Here is a 14,190-nt window from a genome sequence, read left to right as displayed (position 1 = left end):
GGATAAATTTTGTTTAACTCACCAGGTAATAAAAAGCCAATCAAAGATGAATTAAGTTCAAATTATTGTTATCTGGTGAGTTTTGCAAGCAAATGTTATTACTGGTTGCAGTCCAGATTGATTGCTATCTAAAATCCGTGAGTCCATTTAGTATCCTCAGTGCTGCTGAGTGACTTTTCCAGGTATCCTCAAAAGTTCCAACAAACCAAACCAAAACAGAGAAAACTATCCGTCGTTTCTTCTCTTTCCTTATTTTCTGTCTTCCAAGTATGTAGCCTAACAGTAGTGTCCCAGCCTTATCTTTCTGCCACCAGACTGAATCCCTGTCATCTTTTTCTCTCTTTTGATTGCAAAAGGTCTTTGTTGATTGGCTTTTGCCACCTAAATCCAACAATAGATAAAGTAGCAATTGTTCTCCAAGAGTGAAATGTGGCATCCAATACAATCTTGCTTACTGTGTGTCAGAGAAATGGTGGATACAAAAAGCCTATTTAAGTCAGATGAAAATCCCATCCTGTTCCAAAGAATTTACTTCCAGATGAGGCTTTTACTGCACAGTCACCTTACCTCATTTTCTTGGGTGATGAGTCAATGTCTAGGCAATTTGTACAGTGTTTCCATTTGTATCCCCCTGCTTTTCCTCTGCTTCTAGTATGGCTGCAATCACCACTTTCCCAAGCGCCCTTGTTGTAAGCCTGTGGCCTCTCCTCATACCACATAGAGAAATCAGCCAGGTTGGCAAATCAATATTGCTCAATGGTGGTGACCATACAGTGTCCATCACCACACTTGAAGGCATCAGGGCAACTTAGGAAGATATCACAAACACATTTATCCTCTCGCCATTGTGGCTTGTACCCTGGAAATAGATGCCTGAAGCCATTCCCTTCTTGCTAAATGGTAGGACTGGCTTTGGCTGCAATCCTTAAAATACTCGCTTATTTAAAATATTTTTTTTACCTACAGTAGTTGGGAGTTAAGTGGCACTGAACTTCCTTCAGGGTGAAGAGATATAGGACTACACTGCCAGGCAGGTACAGTCCTGGGTTCAGGTCCCACGGAAGCAATTCCAGTGGAACCTGGTGGGAAAGAAAGGAATGTACTTGAAGAGAGAGGGCTCTGCATCTCACAGGGTGCCAAGTTCCATGCCTGGTATTTCCAGGTAGGCTTGGGAAGGGACCTTCTAAAAGTGCTGGAGGATGTCCCCCAACAAGCATGGGGAGTAATACCCCTCAGTCAGTTAAACTGCCTTCCTCTGTTTTTATTCTACAGCCTGGGGCTCACCTCCCACAAGGCATGCCTGACACAGGGTGACCCACGGCCGGCCTTTACTGGGGCTACTAGAAGCAGCACCGCCCAGGAGTCGTGGGAGGCAGCTGCAGGCCTGTGGGGGCAGCAAGCGAGGAAATGCCCTCGACGGTCCCCTTGAGCATTGGCTCTATTCTTGGAACCCTCTCTCCTCTCAAGAACTTTTCACATGTTCAGAAATGCTCTCGCCTCGCCTCACACTTTCGCGGGGCTGAACGTGGGCGCTCAAACGAACTGGGGCAGCAGACGCCGAACCTGGCGCAGCCTGCCCAGAGCCGTCGAGAAAAACGCCGTCGAATCCCCCGGGCGCTCCTTTGCGCGCGACTTCCCCGTTTTTTTTGGCCGGACGGATCCATGGGGCAGAAAGACGAAGGGGGAAACCGCCTCAGAATCTCTCTGAATAAGCCACGTAAACAAAGGCTTCTCCACCTCAACCCGTCGGAAATAATAACCTGACAAATCTCTGTGGAGGCGAGGCAAGAGCAAAGTCCTCGGCCAAGGGCACTTCGGCTGCCCGGCCCTTTCCACGCACCCCCGCCCGCTGACTTAGTACGGCCCAGTCCCGGGCAGAGGTTTCCCTTTGCCCGCGGGGGGGGGGGAGAATCCCCCGTTGCTGCTTCTGCTGCTGCTGCTGCTCGTGGTTGTTGGTGGTGTAGGTGTTGCTGCTGCTGCTGCGGCGTCGGCGTCTCGCCATGCCTTCGAGCCTGAGCGGGCAGAAGGCCGGGTCGTGGCCGTCCGGAGCAGCCGCCCCAGGGCCAGCCGGGCCGTGAGGAGTGGGGCGGCGTTCAGTCCCTGGCGACCTCCCCAAACTTCCTGGCTGCGCTGACCCCGGGGGATGCCTGGCAAGAGAGAGGATGAGAAAAAGCAGGGTGCAGCGGATGGTCCTGGCCACTTGCCTGGGCTCTTTGCTCCTGGTGATCTTCTACTTCCAGAGCAGTCTGAACCCAGGTAGGTTCAACCTTCGCCCCGCTCCTTACCTGCCTCCATTCCTCTTATTTCTCTGTCCATTGCGCGGCGAGGCTCGTTTGTCGTGGTGGGAATGGGGGGGCGGCGGCGGGCTCGAACCCCTTTTCTCTCCTCTCTTTAAAGCCGCCTTTCCCCTTCGCTTCCCAAAGTTTCTCTTTCATTCGGTTCGTCGACTTCAGACCAGCTTTGCGGGCTGCTCGTCGACATTTAAGGGGCCACGAGGCACTCGTGCTCTCTCCTTGTGCGTTTTTTTTTTGCAACCCACAGACGAACGCAGCTCCTCGCCCTGGAAATCGCTGTTCTGTATACGTGCACTACCTTCTGTGAGCCCCCAGCCAGCAGGACGCGAAAAGCTATGAAATGTTCTGAGATCTGCCTTTTGCAGGCTTCTTCCTTCTTCGTCTGTCCCAGTTGCTTTAGACTGTTATGTCCGAGGTAGCTGAGGAGCAGATTTACCATAGACGCTGCCCAGAACCGTTTTTACTCCTGTTGCTGTTTGTTCTTTGATAATGAACAAATTAGTCTTCTTTTCTGTGAGTGTACCTTTAGAAGAACCTGTATTGTTAAAATGGTATTTTTTTTCGTCTTGTGATCCCCCTTGCACACGTACTTGGTTCTTAAGTCCTGTGAGACATTTGAGAAAAACCTGTGTGAGACTGGGCTGCACCATAGATTAAAAATATAATAGTTGGATCACACCCAGAATGCTTTTAGGCAGTTAAGCATTGCTTGACTAAAGGAAAGAGTTAAGCCAGTGATGCAACTTTCGCAGTGAAATCGAGAAGATGTGAAACACTTAGTCCAGGTTGAGCCCTAAAATAGGAGCACTATAATGGATGTTAGATGCTTTTTTCTCCATCAGTACTTTGAGAAGGACATTTGATAGAAAAGCACCGTCACCTGTTGATGGGAGCAGCACTAAGGTGGGCCTCACTGGCCAAAGAGTTGGATTAGAAAAAGAGAAAAAGCTCTGCAGCATGTCTTAACTGGTCTTTTCTTCGGTTACTGAAAAGTTATGGGGGAGTGCAGTGTGTTGATTTCTGCAAACGTAAGTGGAAGTTGCTCATCTTCTTAGGCATATTTCTAAAGCACATCCCTAATACTTTTGCCGGAATTTACTTCTACGTATGTATTTGAGGATGGTGGGCTTGACAAATCGGGATGAAATGCAGGGGTTCATTCCTCTGAATTCAATTAAAAAGGAATGAATCCCTCTGCTCAGAGAAGCGTTCAGCATTTTCTGAAATGAAGCACCCTGTGTCTTCATGCTGGGTATGCGAAAGGGTTTGGTAAGTAAATGCCAACTTGCTGTGGGGAGCCTGTCCCCAGGGAATTTGCTCTTGAGATAATACACATGTTCTCACTAACATTGCTTTCCTTATCAATGTGTGTGTGTGTGTGTGTGTGTGTGTTTTGCAAAGGGATGTGTAACACAGAAGACGCTTACTGCAAACTTTGTAAAGGCTGATCTTGGTCTGGGCTTCAGTATTGTATGGGGAGTCTGGGTTAGAGGCTGAGTGGACACTGAGGTCTGTAGATGCAGCTTCCTTCTGATCCCTTCCACAGTATTTTCTTGAACATGAAGGAAGCAGCATGCAGGACTAACCGTATAAGAGCTGCAGTCCTGAACACAGTTACTGGGTAACCTTGTTGAACACTGTGAGACGCCTGCTTCCGAATGACAGCTCCTAAGATTGTGTTGTAAGCTTGAATTTACGTGTGGTTCCTAACTTCCTTTCTTTCTGTGTGTGGTGCTCTCCTTTGCACAGAGAAAGGCACACAGTTATTTTTGCCAGCTTGGTACTTGTAACCTCCATTTCATTAGGTGGAAGTAGCACACTGAGTTACATTGGTGCAAATACGAAGGAACAAAGGTTTATACAAGTTGTGGGGTCCCCAGGCAGAGGTACTTGCCACAGTGGTATGTGACAGCAGGCTTAAACTTGCTTGCATAGTAGAATGACAGCAGTGGAAAGGGACTCATCCTGGAGACTCCCACAGGGGTGTAGAGCCTAAGCAGAGAAAACACACCGGGAGGGAAACAATGTTTTTAAGGAGGCAAAGTGAGGTTCTCTGCTTTTTTTCTTACCTACACAACCTTGTCATGTGTGTTGCAGATCACCTGAGTGATACTACATGTGTGCAGCCTCTCCTGGATGACTTGCCCTCCCCCATCCCATGCATTCACATATTAGTCACAGTTTCTTTCATACATATTTGGCCCCAGGTGAATGACACCAGACAAATAATTTGGCATGTAAATTCATTTCTGCTAGATCTGCATCAGGTATAAAAATGGCATGTTATCCATTATTACTTCATATAAAGAATGCAATCTAGAGAACTTTTAAGTGTATTATCAATTCTTGATGCTACATTTGTTGCATTGATTTCAGCGGGACTTCACATGCCTATCATAGAATCACAGAATAATGAAGTGGGAAGGAGCTTATAAGGCCATCAGGTCCAACCTCCTGCTCAATGTAGTCATACAAATCAAAGGATATTTGCCAGGTGGTTGTCTACATTTCTCTTGAATTCATTCAGTGTTGGAGCACTCTCCACCTCTCGAGGTAATTGATTCCATTGCTGTACTGCTCTAACAGTTAGAAAGTTTTTTTCCTGGTAATCAAGAGAAATCTGGCTTCCTATAACTTGAGCCCATTGTTGCATGTCCTGCATTCTGGGATGATCAAGAACAGATCCTGCCCCTCCTATATGACAGCCTTTCAGGTGTTTGAAAAGTGCTATTGTATCTCCCCTCAATCTTCTTTTCTGAAGACTTTGTTGTTAAGTCGTGTCCGACTCTTCGTGACCCCATGGACCAGAGCATGCCAGGCCCTCCTGTCTTCCACTGCCTGCCTTCCCAAGACTAAACATGCCCAATTCTTTCATCTTCATAGGGCTTGGTTTTCAGCCCCCTAATCATCCTTTTGCCCTCCTCTGAACTTGTCCCAAATTGTCAGTGTCCTTCTTGAAGTACAACTTCCAGAACTGGACACAATACTCAAGATGAGGACTAACCAATGTTGAATAGAGGGGAACTAGTACCTTATGAGATTTGGAGACTATGCATCTTTTATTGCAGCCTAACATAACATTTGCCTTTTTTGTATACACATCACGCTGTTGGCTCATATTCAGCTTATAGTCTATGACAATTCCAGTCACATCCTCTGCATGTCTACTCAGGTGTAAGACCTACTGTACTCACTGGAACTTATTCCTATAGAATGTTAGGATATATGGGACTGTAGTGTTAATTTTTGTTGGTGGTGATGAGGTAGTAGATGAAGATCCTAATCCATATACAGTAGCTATAAGCAAATGTTCAAATGAATTACACAGCTGTCTTATGCAGGCTTACTTAGAAGTAGGTTACTTATAACCAGTTGATTTTGTTCAGAAGCATAAGATTGGAGCATTGGAGTTTGACTTTCTTGATTACTGTGATCTTTGGTCCTCTATTAAAATAACATACAGATTTTTTAAAAGTCTTTACAAATACATTACATTACACTTACATTGGCTTAAAATTTCAGAACATTGACACCAAAGCTATTAAGCTGAAGTAAGTGTTACCCCCAATTAGGTCCCTGTTCTTTATATCCTGGGGAGAGGGACCATGAGAGGAGAGAGAGGGAGCCAGACCATACACCAATAATTTTAGGTTAAGCACTATTCATGTAACATTTATTGATGAGACTTAAGACATAGGCTATAAGACAAAAGGTACCAAGGGACTTCCCATTCACACAAGATACTCACTCATCCGAAAGACCTTTCTCTGGCGAGTGATCAGTCCTCAGAGAGGGTGATGGGAGCAATCCTTGCAGCACTGTGGAAGCCCACCTGTCATTTCCTGGGTCATCCTTCTTTTAGGTCTTTTCTCCTTGAGGGCTGTGTTAATGGGCTAAACCTGGGCTGGCACAAGCACAGGGGGGCAACCCCTGGCTTCCTGGGCAGATGCAATCTGTTGTCATGCAGGAATGCTTCCTTTCACGTGTACAGCTTGTTCCATCAGCCACAGACTTGACATCAGCTAGCCTGCTTCCTCTTTCTTAAGCTTGCTTTCTCCAGTTTTAGTCATATTTGGAGTTCTTGTTCCAGTTCCCTCATGTCTGGGCTCAACAACTGCAAAAATCCAAACCTTTGCCCACACAGCGGTCTCTTATTAATAACGAAACTGTCTCTGTCTGCAAATTGCATCTTCTTTTGAAGCTCTGTATGAGTCACACTATCCCATCTTCCCTTGCAATTTCTCCATCATCTTCTCAGGTCTGAGGTGCTGGTCTTTCTGGAACCCAAGCACACTCTGTCACTCATAACATAAGTTTATAAAGAGCTCATTAATTTAAAAATTACCCAAATTCTGTAGCTAGTGAGCTAACAAATTAATATCCCAGTTAATGCCATTAATGTGGTCTGCTGTACTACCAATCAATTCAGAGAAGACTTGCAGTCTCCTGTTTTCTGTTCTTGTACTCAGAACTATGTCACTTCTCATTTCTAGAAGAATGTGTCTGTGCAATTTTTATGATTCAACAATATGCCATTATTTCCAATGTGTTTTCCACAATTGTGCTGATCTGAACCTTGAGAAGATATATTAAAAATTCCTCCAGGGAAAACCATAGATTTAAAGTTGACATTCCCATTTCATCCTGTTGGGGAAATTCTGTAATGTAGGCAGCTGAATGTAGTGTATTTTGAACAGAGCGTGGGATTTTTGTGGGTCTTTTACATTTTCTGTGGAAGGATTGTATGAAGTTTAGTGGATGAATTCTTACATTTTGCAAAGGCTATACTGGAATCTCTGCTTTCTGGTCTTGTATTTTAAAAGAAGTAGCTATGTGGTATGTTGATTTCCTGGCAAATTGTTGGAAGAAGGACACAATCTAGGCCCCACTGAATGGAAATAACTCGCACAAGCTTTCCATGGGGTTGGATGAGTGCTAAAGCTGGTGAAAGGAGAGTGCTAATTTACTAGGCAACCAATGCTGGCTAGAGTGGAAGATACAGACTTCATGAACTTTGAATTACCAATAAAACTGAGAAGAAATCTGGTGGTGATATCTATCTGAGATAATTGCTGATTTTCTAAAGAAAACACGTAACCTATCCCTAAGACTAGCCTCTCTGTCAAAGCACTGGGAAGTGGCTAATGCAACTCCAATGCAACTTTTCAGAATAAAAACCAGAGAGTAATCAGGAATTTATGGCTAGTTAGCTTCCTGTCTTTTCGTGGTGAATTTGTGGTATTTTCTGTTCAGTATTAAATGCTGAAACATATAGAAAGGCATGTCTTGCTGTAGAATCAGTATGATTTCTGCATAAGTAAATCCCATCTTACTAACATTTTAGAGTTCTTTGAGAATGTTAATAGGTGTATGTGAATGAATATTTGTTTTTATTTTTATTTTTACTTATGAAAAAGGACATCACCAAAGACTCTTCACACAAGCTTAGCAGTCATGGAATAAGTGGAGAAGCCCTCATGTGGATTGACTGCTGGCTGAAGAACAGGGACCAAATAGTAAGAGTAGTCAGAGAGATGGAAGGATCTAAACAGCACTATCCCAAAATAATCTGCTTTGATGCATGGTTTTTTTGACGTGGCCCTATTCACTTATACCACCAAGTTATTTAGTGTGGTTAAAACAAAATGAAGAGAAGAATACTTCAAAAGGATCTCTCTAAATGGATCTTAGAATATCAAGTGAAGTTCAGCATAAGCAGGTATGCAGTGATACATACACAAAGGTGGGCGGGAGGGAGCTAACTTCAGACATTGCTGGCAGAGACTAAACCAGGAAATGTGTTTCAGGATTATGGTGGATCACTTGGTGGAAATGTTGGCCCAGTGTGCAGGTGATGGAAAGAAAGTCCATTCTGACTTATGGCAGTCCTTTTTAGGGCTTTCTAGGTAGAACAAACTCAGAAGTGGTTAATCATTCCCTTCTATCTGGGGGCGCCCGAGGACTGTGAAGCTTGCCCAAGGCCACCTAGGGTGGCTGTACTTGCGAACTGAACCCCCAATACTGTATCTGGCTCTACAGCTATATATCTGATCCACTGAGAATATAAAACGCTTTATATTCTCTCATAAAACTGCTATGTATCCACACCATAAAACAGAATGCTGAACTAGGTGGGACATTTTACTTTATTCAAAAGAGTTCTTCTTTTCTTAATTGCTCTATATCATCCTGGTAAAACCCTGTCCTATATAGTCCATCAGCTAGGTGTAAAAATGACATTCTGGGGAAGATATGTGACTTACTTTTGAATTGACTTAGTGCTTTGCAGTTCTCTATTTCAGTAACATCGCGAAGAAATTAAAAGGAATTTACATCAAACATGTCCCTCACAACTTTTCTGTAAAGCAAAGAAGTTCCAGAGAGGACTACTTTTTTTTTTTTAATGATTCTGACTTCATCTTACCGTAGTTTCTGTTTTTAAGTTTTGGTGAACATGAGGTGGGTGGTGTGGTTATAACTGAGTTTCTCATTAAGCTTGAGCATAAGATGTGGCTTTTCTTTCAGTTGCCACCTCTTCCGAAAAAGGCGTTTAAAAAACTGTTCCTTTCAGCAAGTTAGCTCAAGGATGTAAAATGTCATTTATGTGGTTATTTTTTGTAAGGTTCTCTTCAGGTGACTAGATAAAGAGACTGGCGAAACCTTAGGAAGAACAACCTTCAGAACACGGCCAAAGAACCCAAAAAACCCACAGCAACAATTAGATCCCAGCCGTGAAAGCCTTCATGAATATAAATCAAGCATTCTTAAAATCGATGCAAGTTGCCGTATGGGAACGCTGTAGAATTACACCCCATGTGGACCATGCTTTGGATGCAACATGCAGATGTCCTGCATACAAGCAGATTTCTATGTCTGTTTGCTTGATAATGCACAGCATTTTACCTTCCCAAAATAGGGCAGTAAGGTCTGCACCTTTGTACATGCTCTTTAGACCAGTGGTTCTTAACCTTGGGTTACTCAGGTGTTTTTGAACTGCAACTCTCAGAAACCCCAGCCAGCACAGCTGGTGGTGAAGGCTTCTGGGAGTTGCAGTCCAAAAACACCTGAGTAACCCAAGGTTAAGAACCACTGCTTTAGACCAACTGTGTTTAGAATTCAAACTTACAAAATAAAACTGTGTCTTTAATACAAGCACGGCCAACTCACAGTATAGAACAATGGCACTGGAGGGACGCAAGGCACTGGCCTGGATGACGTGGTTTCTGTCAGTAAATCAAGAGGCAAGACACTGGCATGAATTATTTATAAAAGCAGAAATCTACTTCAGTGATGCTTTGCACCAGGGATTTTTGAGGACTGTCTCCTCTCCCCCCACCCCTTCTTGTTTCTTTTGCTAGGGCATCTTTGCACACTAGAGTTAGGTTGGACCTCCATGCCTGCATGCACTGCAAGCCTAAGTATGTATTTCTGCCAGTTGGAGCAGGTGAGAGGAGCTGTTGGACCAGAGAGGAAGGGCCAGAACAGGTATTTGCCAATCAGCTGCCAGGCTTGCTCCATGTTGTGACATCCAATTGGACTCAGTTTTGACAGTGTAGATCAGGGGTCTCAAACATGCAGCCCGGGGGCCATTTGCGGCCCGCCGGATGATGGTTTGCAGCCTCCACCTTGCCTGCCCCCCCTGAAGCGCCCATGCATCCTCTGCGGTCAAGAGTCAAAAAAAGCCTCGCCTTTAAACCTGTTGTGGTGGGGGTAGCTGGTGCTGCTGAGTGCGCCTTTTTTGAGAGGGGCCCTCAGAGAAAGGTTGCCGGTCCCCCGCGTGTGTGTGTGTGTTTGTGTGCGTGCGTACACACCTGTGGAGGGTTCGCCCCGTTCTGTTTAATTTCATGGGTACCGGTGGGGGCTTTTCTCCTTTGGCAAGCTGATTCTGTGAGGTTTTTTTTTTTTAAAGTACAGTGGGGTCTCGACTTATGAACGGCTCGACATACGAACGTTTCGACTTACGAACTGCTCTCATAGGAATATATGGACTCGACTTACGAACTTAGATTCGAGTTACGAACTCTTTTTTTCCTTTTTTTAAAGCTAAGTCATCTTAGGTTAAAAGGAAAAAAGAAAAAAATATCCCCGTCTAGTGGCAGAAGGCGGAATAGCAGCTTCCCATTAGTTTCTATGGACGAAAAGAGCAGATACGGATTAAATGGTTTTCAATGCATTCCTATGGGAAATGCAGATTCGACTTAAGAACTTTTCGACCTGAGAACTGCCTTCCAATACGGATTAAGTTCGTAAGTCGAGACCCCACTGTATGTCATGCCCTCCCCCCCGCTAGGCAGTTGCTGGCGATCCCTCCCTTCTCCGCTTCTTCATCTTGCTGCTGCTGCTGGTAGTGAAGAAGGAGCCGGAGGGGGTCGTGGCCGACAACAAGGGCTCACACGCCCCTCCTCCTTGGAGCCCCCAGGAAACTCCTGGGCGGCTTCCTCGGGCTCTTGCTCCGCTTGGCAAAAAATCTGATGCGGCCCAGCCTCACCCAGACTCTGCCTCTAGCAGCCCCTGGGAAAATTGAGTCTGAGACTCCTGGTGTAGATCATGCAGTTTTAGATGTAGTGCCTCATCAGGCAGGAAAGGCAGAAATTGTTAGTGAAATGATAGAAAAGAAATCCTATTACCGTAACAAATATTTTCCACTATGGAGACCTCAGTCTTGCTCTAGTATCGCGATCAAGGTTCCCTCTAAGGTGTACGGCTGCGTGAGCGACTCTGCCCCACGCTGCACTACATTCGTCCTCCACACACCCACAGCGAGCATTTCCAACCCTTTGGCCCCTGGCATGATGGAACCCCATGTGGGAGGCGGAGTCATGTGTGAGAGGGGTGGAGCCTCACCCAGCAGAGCTGAAAGTTAGAGGAAAAGTTAAATGAAAAAAAAAAGTAACTGAGGGATGGAGGGAGGGAGGGAGGAAGAAAGGAAGGAAGGAAGGAATTCTGGTTGACACAATTGTTCTTGGTACTCTGCAGTTTCAGTTCTCTAATATATCTTTTTAAAGTTTTCTCTTTTTGAGATAAGAAATAAGAAGTTAAATAAAGAGAGTTGCTTCTGAGGAAAATGTTTATCCTCCAGTGGCAAGAATAATCATCCAATAAAGCTGCATAGTGAGAGATCTGAGACAGATAAAAAGAAATAACTTTTTCACACAGCGCATTGTTTAACTGTAAAATACACTAATGCGAGATGTGGTGGTGCCCATGCTAGTGATAATTTAAAAGGAGATTAGTCACATATATATATATATTGGGGCATGAAGCTGAAAAATCCTAAAGCCATTTGTCTCCATCCTGGGCAATGAAAATGCAAGTCACAAATTAAGTAACTAACAATTTCCTGCCTTTCATGATCTACTGCCTGACATGGTTGCCACTCCCCATAATGTAATGTGTGGTCTTGACTATTGTACATCAAATCTCAGAGATTTCAATCCCACTCTTGTTTGTGTGAGGGGGTGTTTTGCAACCCCAGCGGATGTCCTAGGTATACTTGGAACTTACATCTATACTCCCATTGAATCCAGTGGACCTGCTTCTGAGTAATTATGCATGACTTGCTGGTTCTGTTGCTCGTGGCGTTTAGCAGACATGCCATTTGTCCATGTCATGGTGATTACCTTCATTGCGCCAACATTCTTCAGGCTTTCAGGATTAAAAACCTTGAAAATTTGCACAGAAAATGTTGTTCTGTTTGCAGATCAAGGAATAGGGATGCAGCCTGTACTGGATGGGGTTACACTCCCCCTGAAAACACAGGTGCACAGCTTGGGGGTACTGCGGGATTTGTGTCTCAGCCTGGATGCCCAGGTTTCGGCAGTGACCAGGAGTGGCCACTGTCACACATGCCTCAGTTATGTCCCAGCCGACACCAGAGTGTGTTACAGTGATCCATCTTACACATCACTGAAAGTAGAGACATGCATCTTCAAGAAAGAGGACCCCAATTTGAAAGGGGGGGGGAGTACATTAATTGATTAACTTGTGCAGGGACAAAATTATAAATTCTGTTATATGTAATATAAATAGAATGGGAAGACTCTGGTGTGCCTGCTGAGTCTGCTGTTGGGATGTTGGTTGCTGTGGATGTGCAACTTCAAGGCTCCACTTCAGGACACACACATGAGAGAGAGAGAGAGAGAGAGAGAGAGAGAGAGAGAAATGGCTCCCAATTCAGCAACCAGTGAACAGAGGATGCTCTAAACAGAGCATTACCCTCCAGCGTAGCCTTTCAAACTGAGGACTGTCTTCTATAAAAGGAGTTATATGGCTGCTCTCTTTCAGTGTGTAACAGAGGGGTCCAGTATTAGGAGCTCAGCCTGGAATTCACTCACACTGCTGTTTTTTTTTTATTCTTGTGGCACAGACAACCTGGCTGTGTTTAAATATAAATCAGTATCTTCTGCCTGAATCCCAGCTTTTGGAACAGGCCAGTTGGAAAAACTTTGTGCTAATCTGCTTCCCACTCCATTCTGTAGCCCTTTCCTATCCCCCTTTCATTGTTTACATATGGCAATCCCAGCTATGGTAAATATTCCCTCCACTCCCACCCCCCATGTCTCTTGAGGGAGAGAATTTTGGGGGGAAAACAGCAGAACTCAAAAGCAGAATGCTGCTCTGAAATGAAATATGGTAGGCTGATAGTTTATGCATGTGCAGTTGGCTGTGGCTGCATATTTCCCTGCTTACACTAAGGACATACAGCAGAATAAAAGATTCCTTTACTGTGCTCCTCTCACTGCTTATTCTTTATTTACCCCCTATCCCTCTCCTCTCACCGAACTAGAAGACGCAAAATCTAATATCTCTTGACTTTCTAGTGCAAACTGGATAATCTTAAATTATCCTCCTTGCTTGGCATAAGAGCCATCCAGATTTAAGACTGCAAAGCATGTCGTAATCACTCAGGTTCCTAAATTAAAGGACATGCAGGGCATGAATAGTGGTGGATGATGTATCGTTTGTTTTCTTTCTCATAGATTGAGAGGAATCTGTAACCATGCCCTTTGCAGTCTCTGCCTAGGAAATGTTAGGGTGTTGTTGCTGCAACAGTGTAATGTTGCTCTTTATAATCAGGCACTCTGAGGTCTTTTGAAAAGAAGACTCACAAGTTAACTTTAAGTAGCAATCGGTATGTACTGGCAAACACCAGCTGGCCCTTAGGGCTAAAGAAACTTCAGGGTAGCGGTGGGGCGAGTGACTCCTGTTAGAGCAACAGTAGGCAAAGTGTGCCTTGGGGCTGCATACATCCTCCAATGTTGTTTTGGCAGCCCCTCCCCCCCGGGACGTAGTGGCGCTGCGGGTTAAACCGCAGAAACCTCTGTGCTGCAGGGTCAGAAGACTTGCAGTCGTAAGATCGAATCCACACGACGGAGTGAGCCCCCATCGCTTGTCCCAGCTCCCGCCAACCTAGTGGTTCGAAAGCATGCAAAATGCGAGTAGATAAATAGGTACCACCTCGGTGGGAAGGTAACAGCGTTCCATGTCTAGTCGCGCTGGCCACGTGACCACAGAAGATTGTCTTCAGACAAATGCTAGTTCTATGGGTTGGAAACCCATAGAGCTTTGAAATGGGGAGTCGGATACGACTGGACAAATTGTCAAGGGGAACCTTTACCTTTACCTTACCCCCCCCACAACTTTCTTGACCCTCAAAAAAATTAAATTAAAAACCCCCAGCTGTCCAGAAAGTGAATTGCCACTCTTAGCAGCTCCTAGAACTGTCAAGTGATACTAATATTTGAATTCAGTGGAATTTATTTCTAAGTAGATACGCTTGGGCTTACATTTCATAGTCACATTTTCTACTTCTTACTGATTGTGATGGATACAATTTTTAGAAGTTACTTTTTGTTGACTACTTTTGGTTTGGCAAAGAATGCATTCTTTCAGCTTG

The 14,190-nt window shown here is 44.7% G+C and overlaps 1 protein-coding gene and 1 long non-coding RNA gene across 2 annotated transcripts in view; one reads left to right on the top strand and one right to left on the bottom strand.

Moving 5' to 3' along the window:
- Positions 1-1,624: 1,624 nt before the first annotated feature.
- The window catches only part of CHST13 (carbohydrate sulfotransferase 13), a 58,875-nt gene continuing 46,309 nt past the window's right edge, over positions 1,625-14,190 (top strand). Inside the window, exon 1 of the mRNA XM_020815161.3 lies at positions 1,625-2,256. Coding sequence (XP_020670820.1) covers positions 2,163-2,256 — 94 coding nt within the window. The 5' untranslated portion in view covers positions 1,625-2,162. The remainder of the gene's footprint in view (positions 2,257-14,190) is intronic.
- LOC140704350 (uncharacterized) lies at positions 4,058-9,951 on the bottom strand. Its single transcript, XR_012083503.2, has 2 exons — positions 6,043-9,951; positions 4,058-4,286 (listed from the first exon to the last, which is right to left on the bottom strand). It is a non-coding gene; the product is annotated as an uncharacterized LOC140704350 (long non-coding RNA).

This window comes from Pogona vitticeps, chromosome 2, assembly GCF_051106095.1.
Source record: "Pogona vitticeps strain Pit_001003342236 chromosome 2, PviZW2.1, whole genome shotgun sequence".
Lineage (NCBI taxonomy): Eukaryota > Metazoa > Chordata > Lepidosauria > Squamata > Agamidae > Pogona > Pogona vitticeps.
The sequence above is the reverse complement of the archived record's forward strand: the minus strand, read 5'-3'. Positions and strand labels throughout refer to the sequence as shown.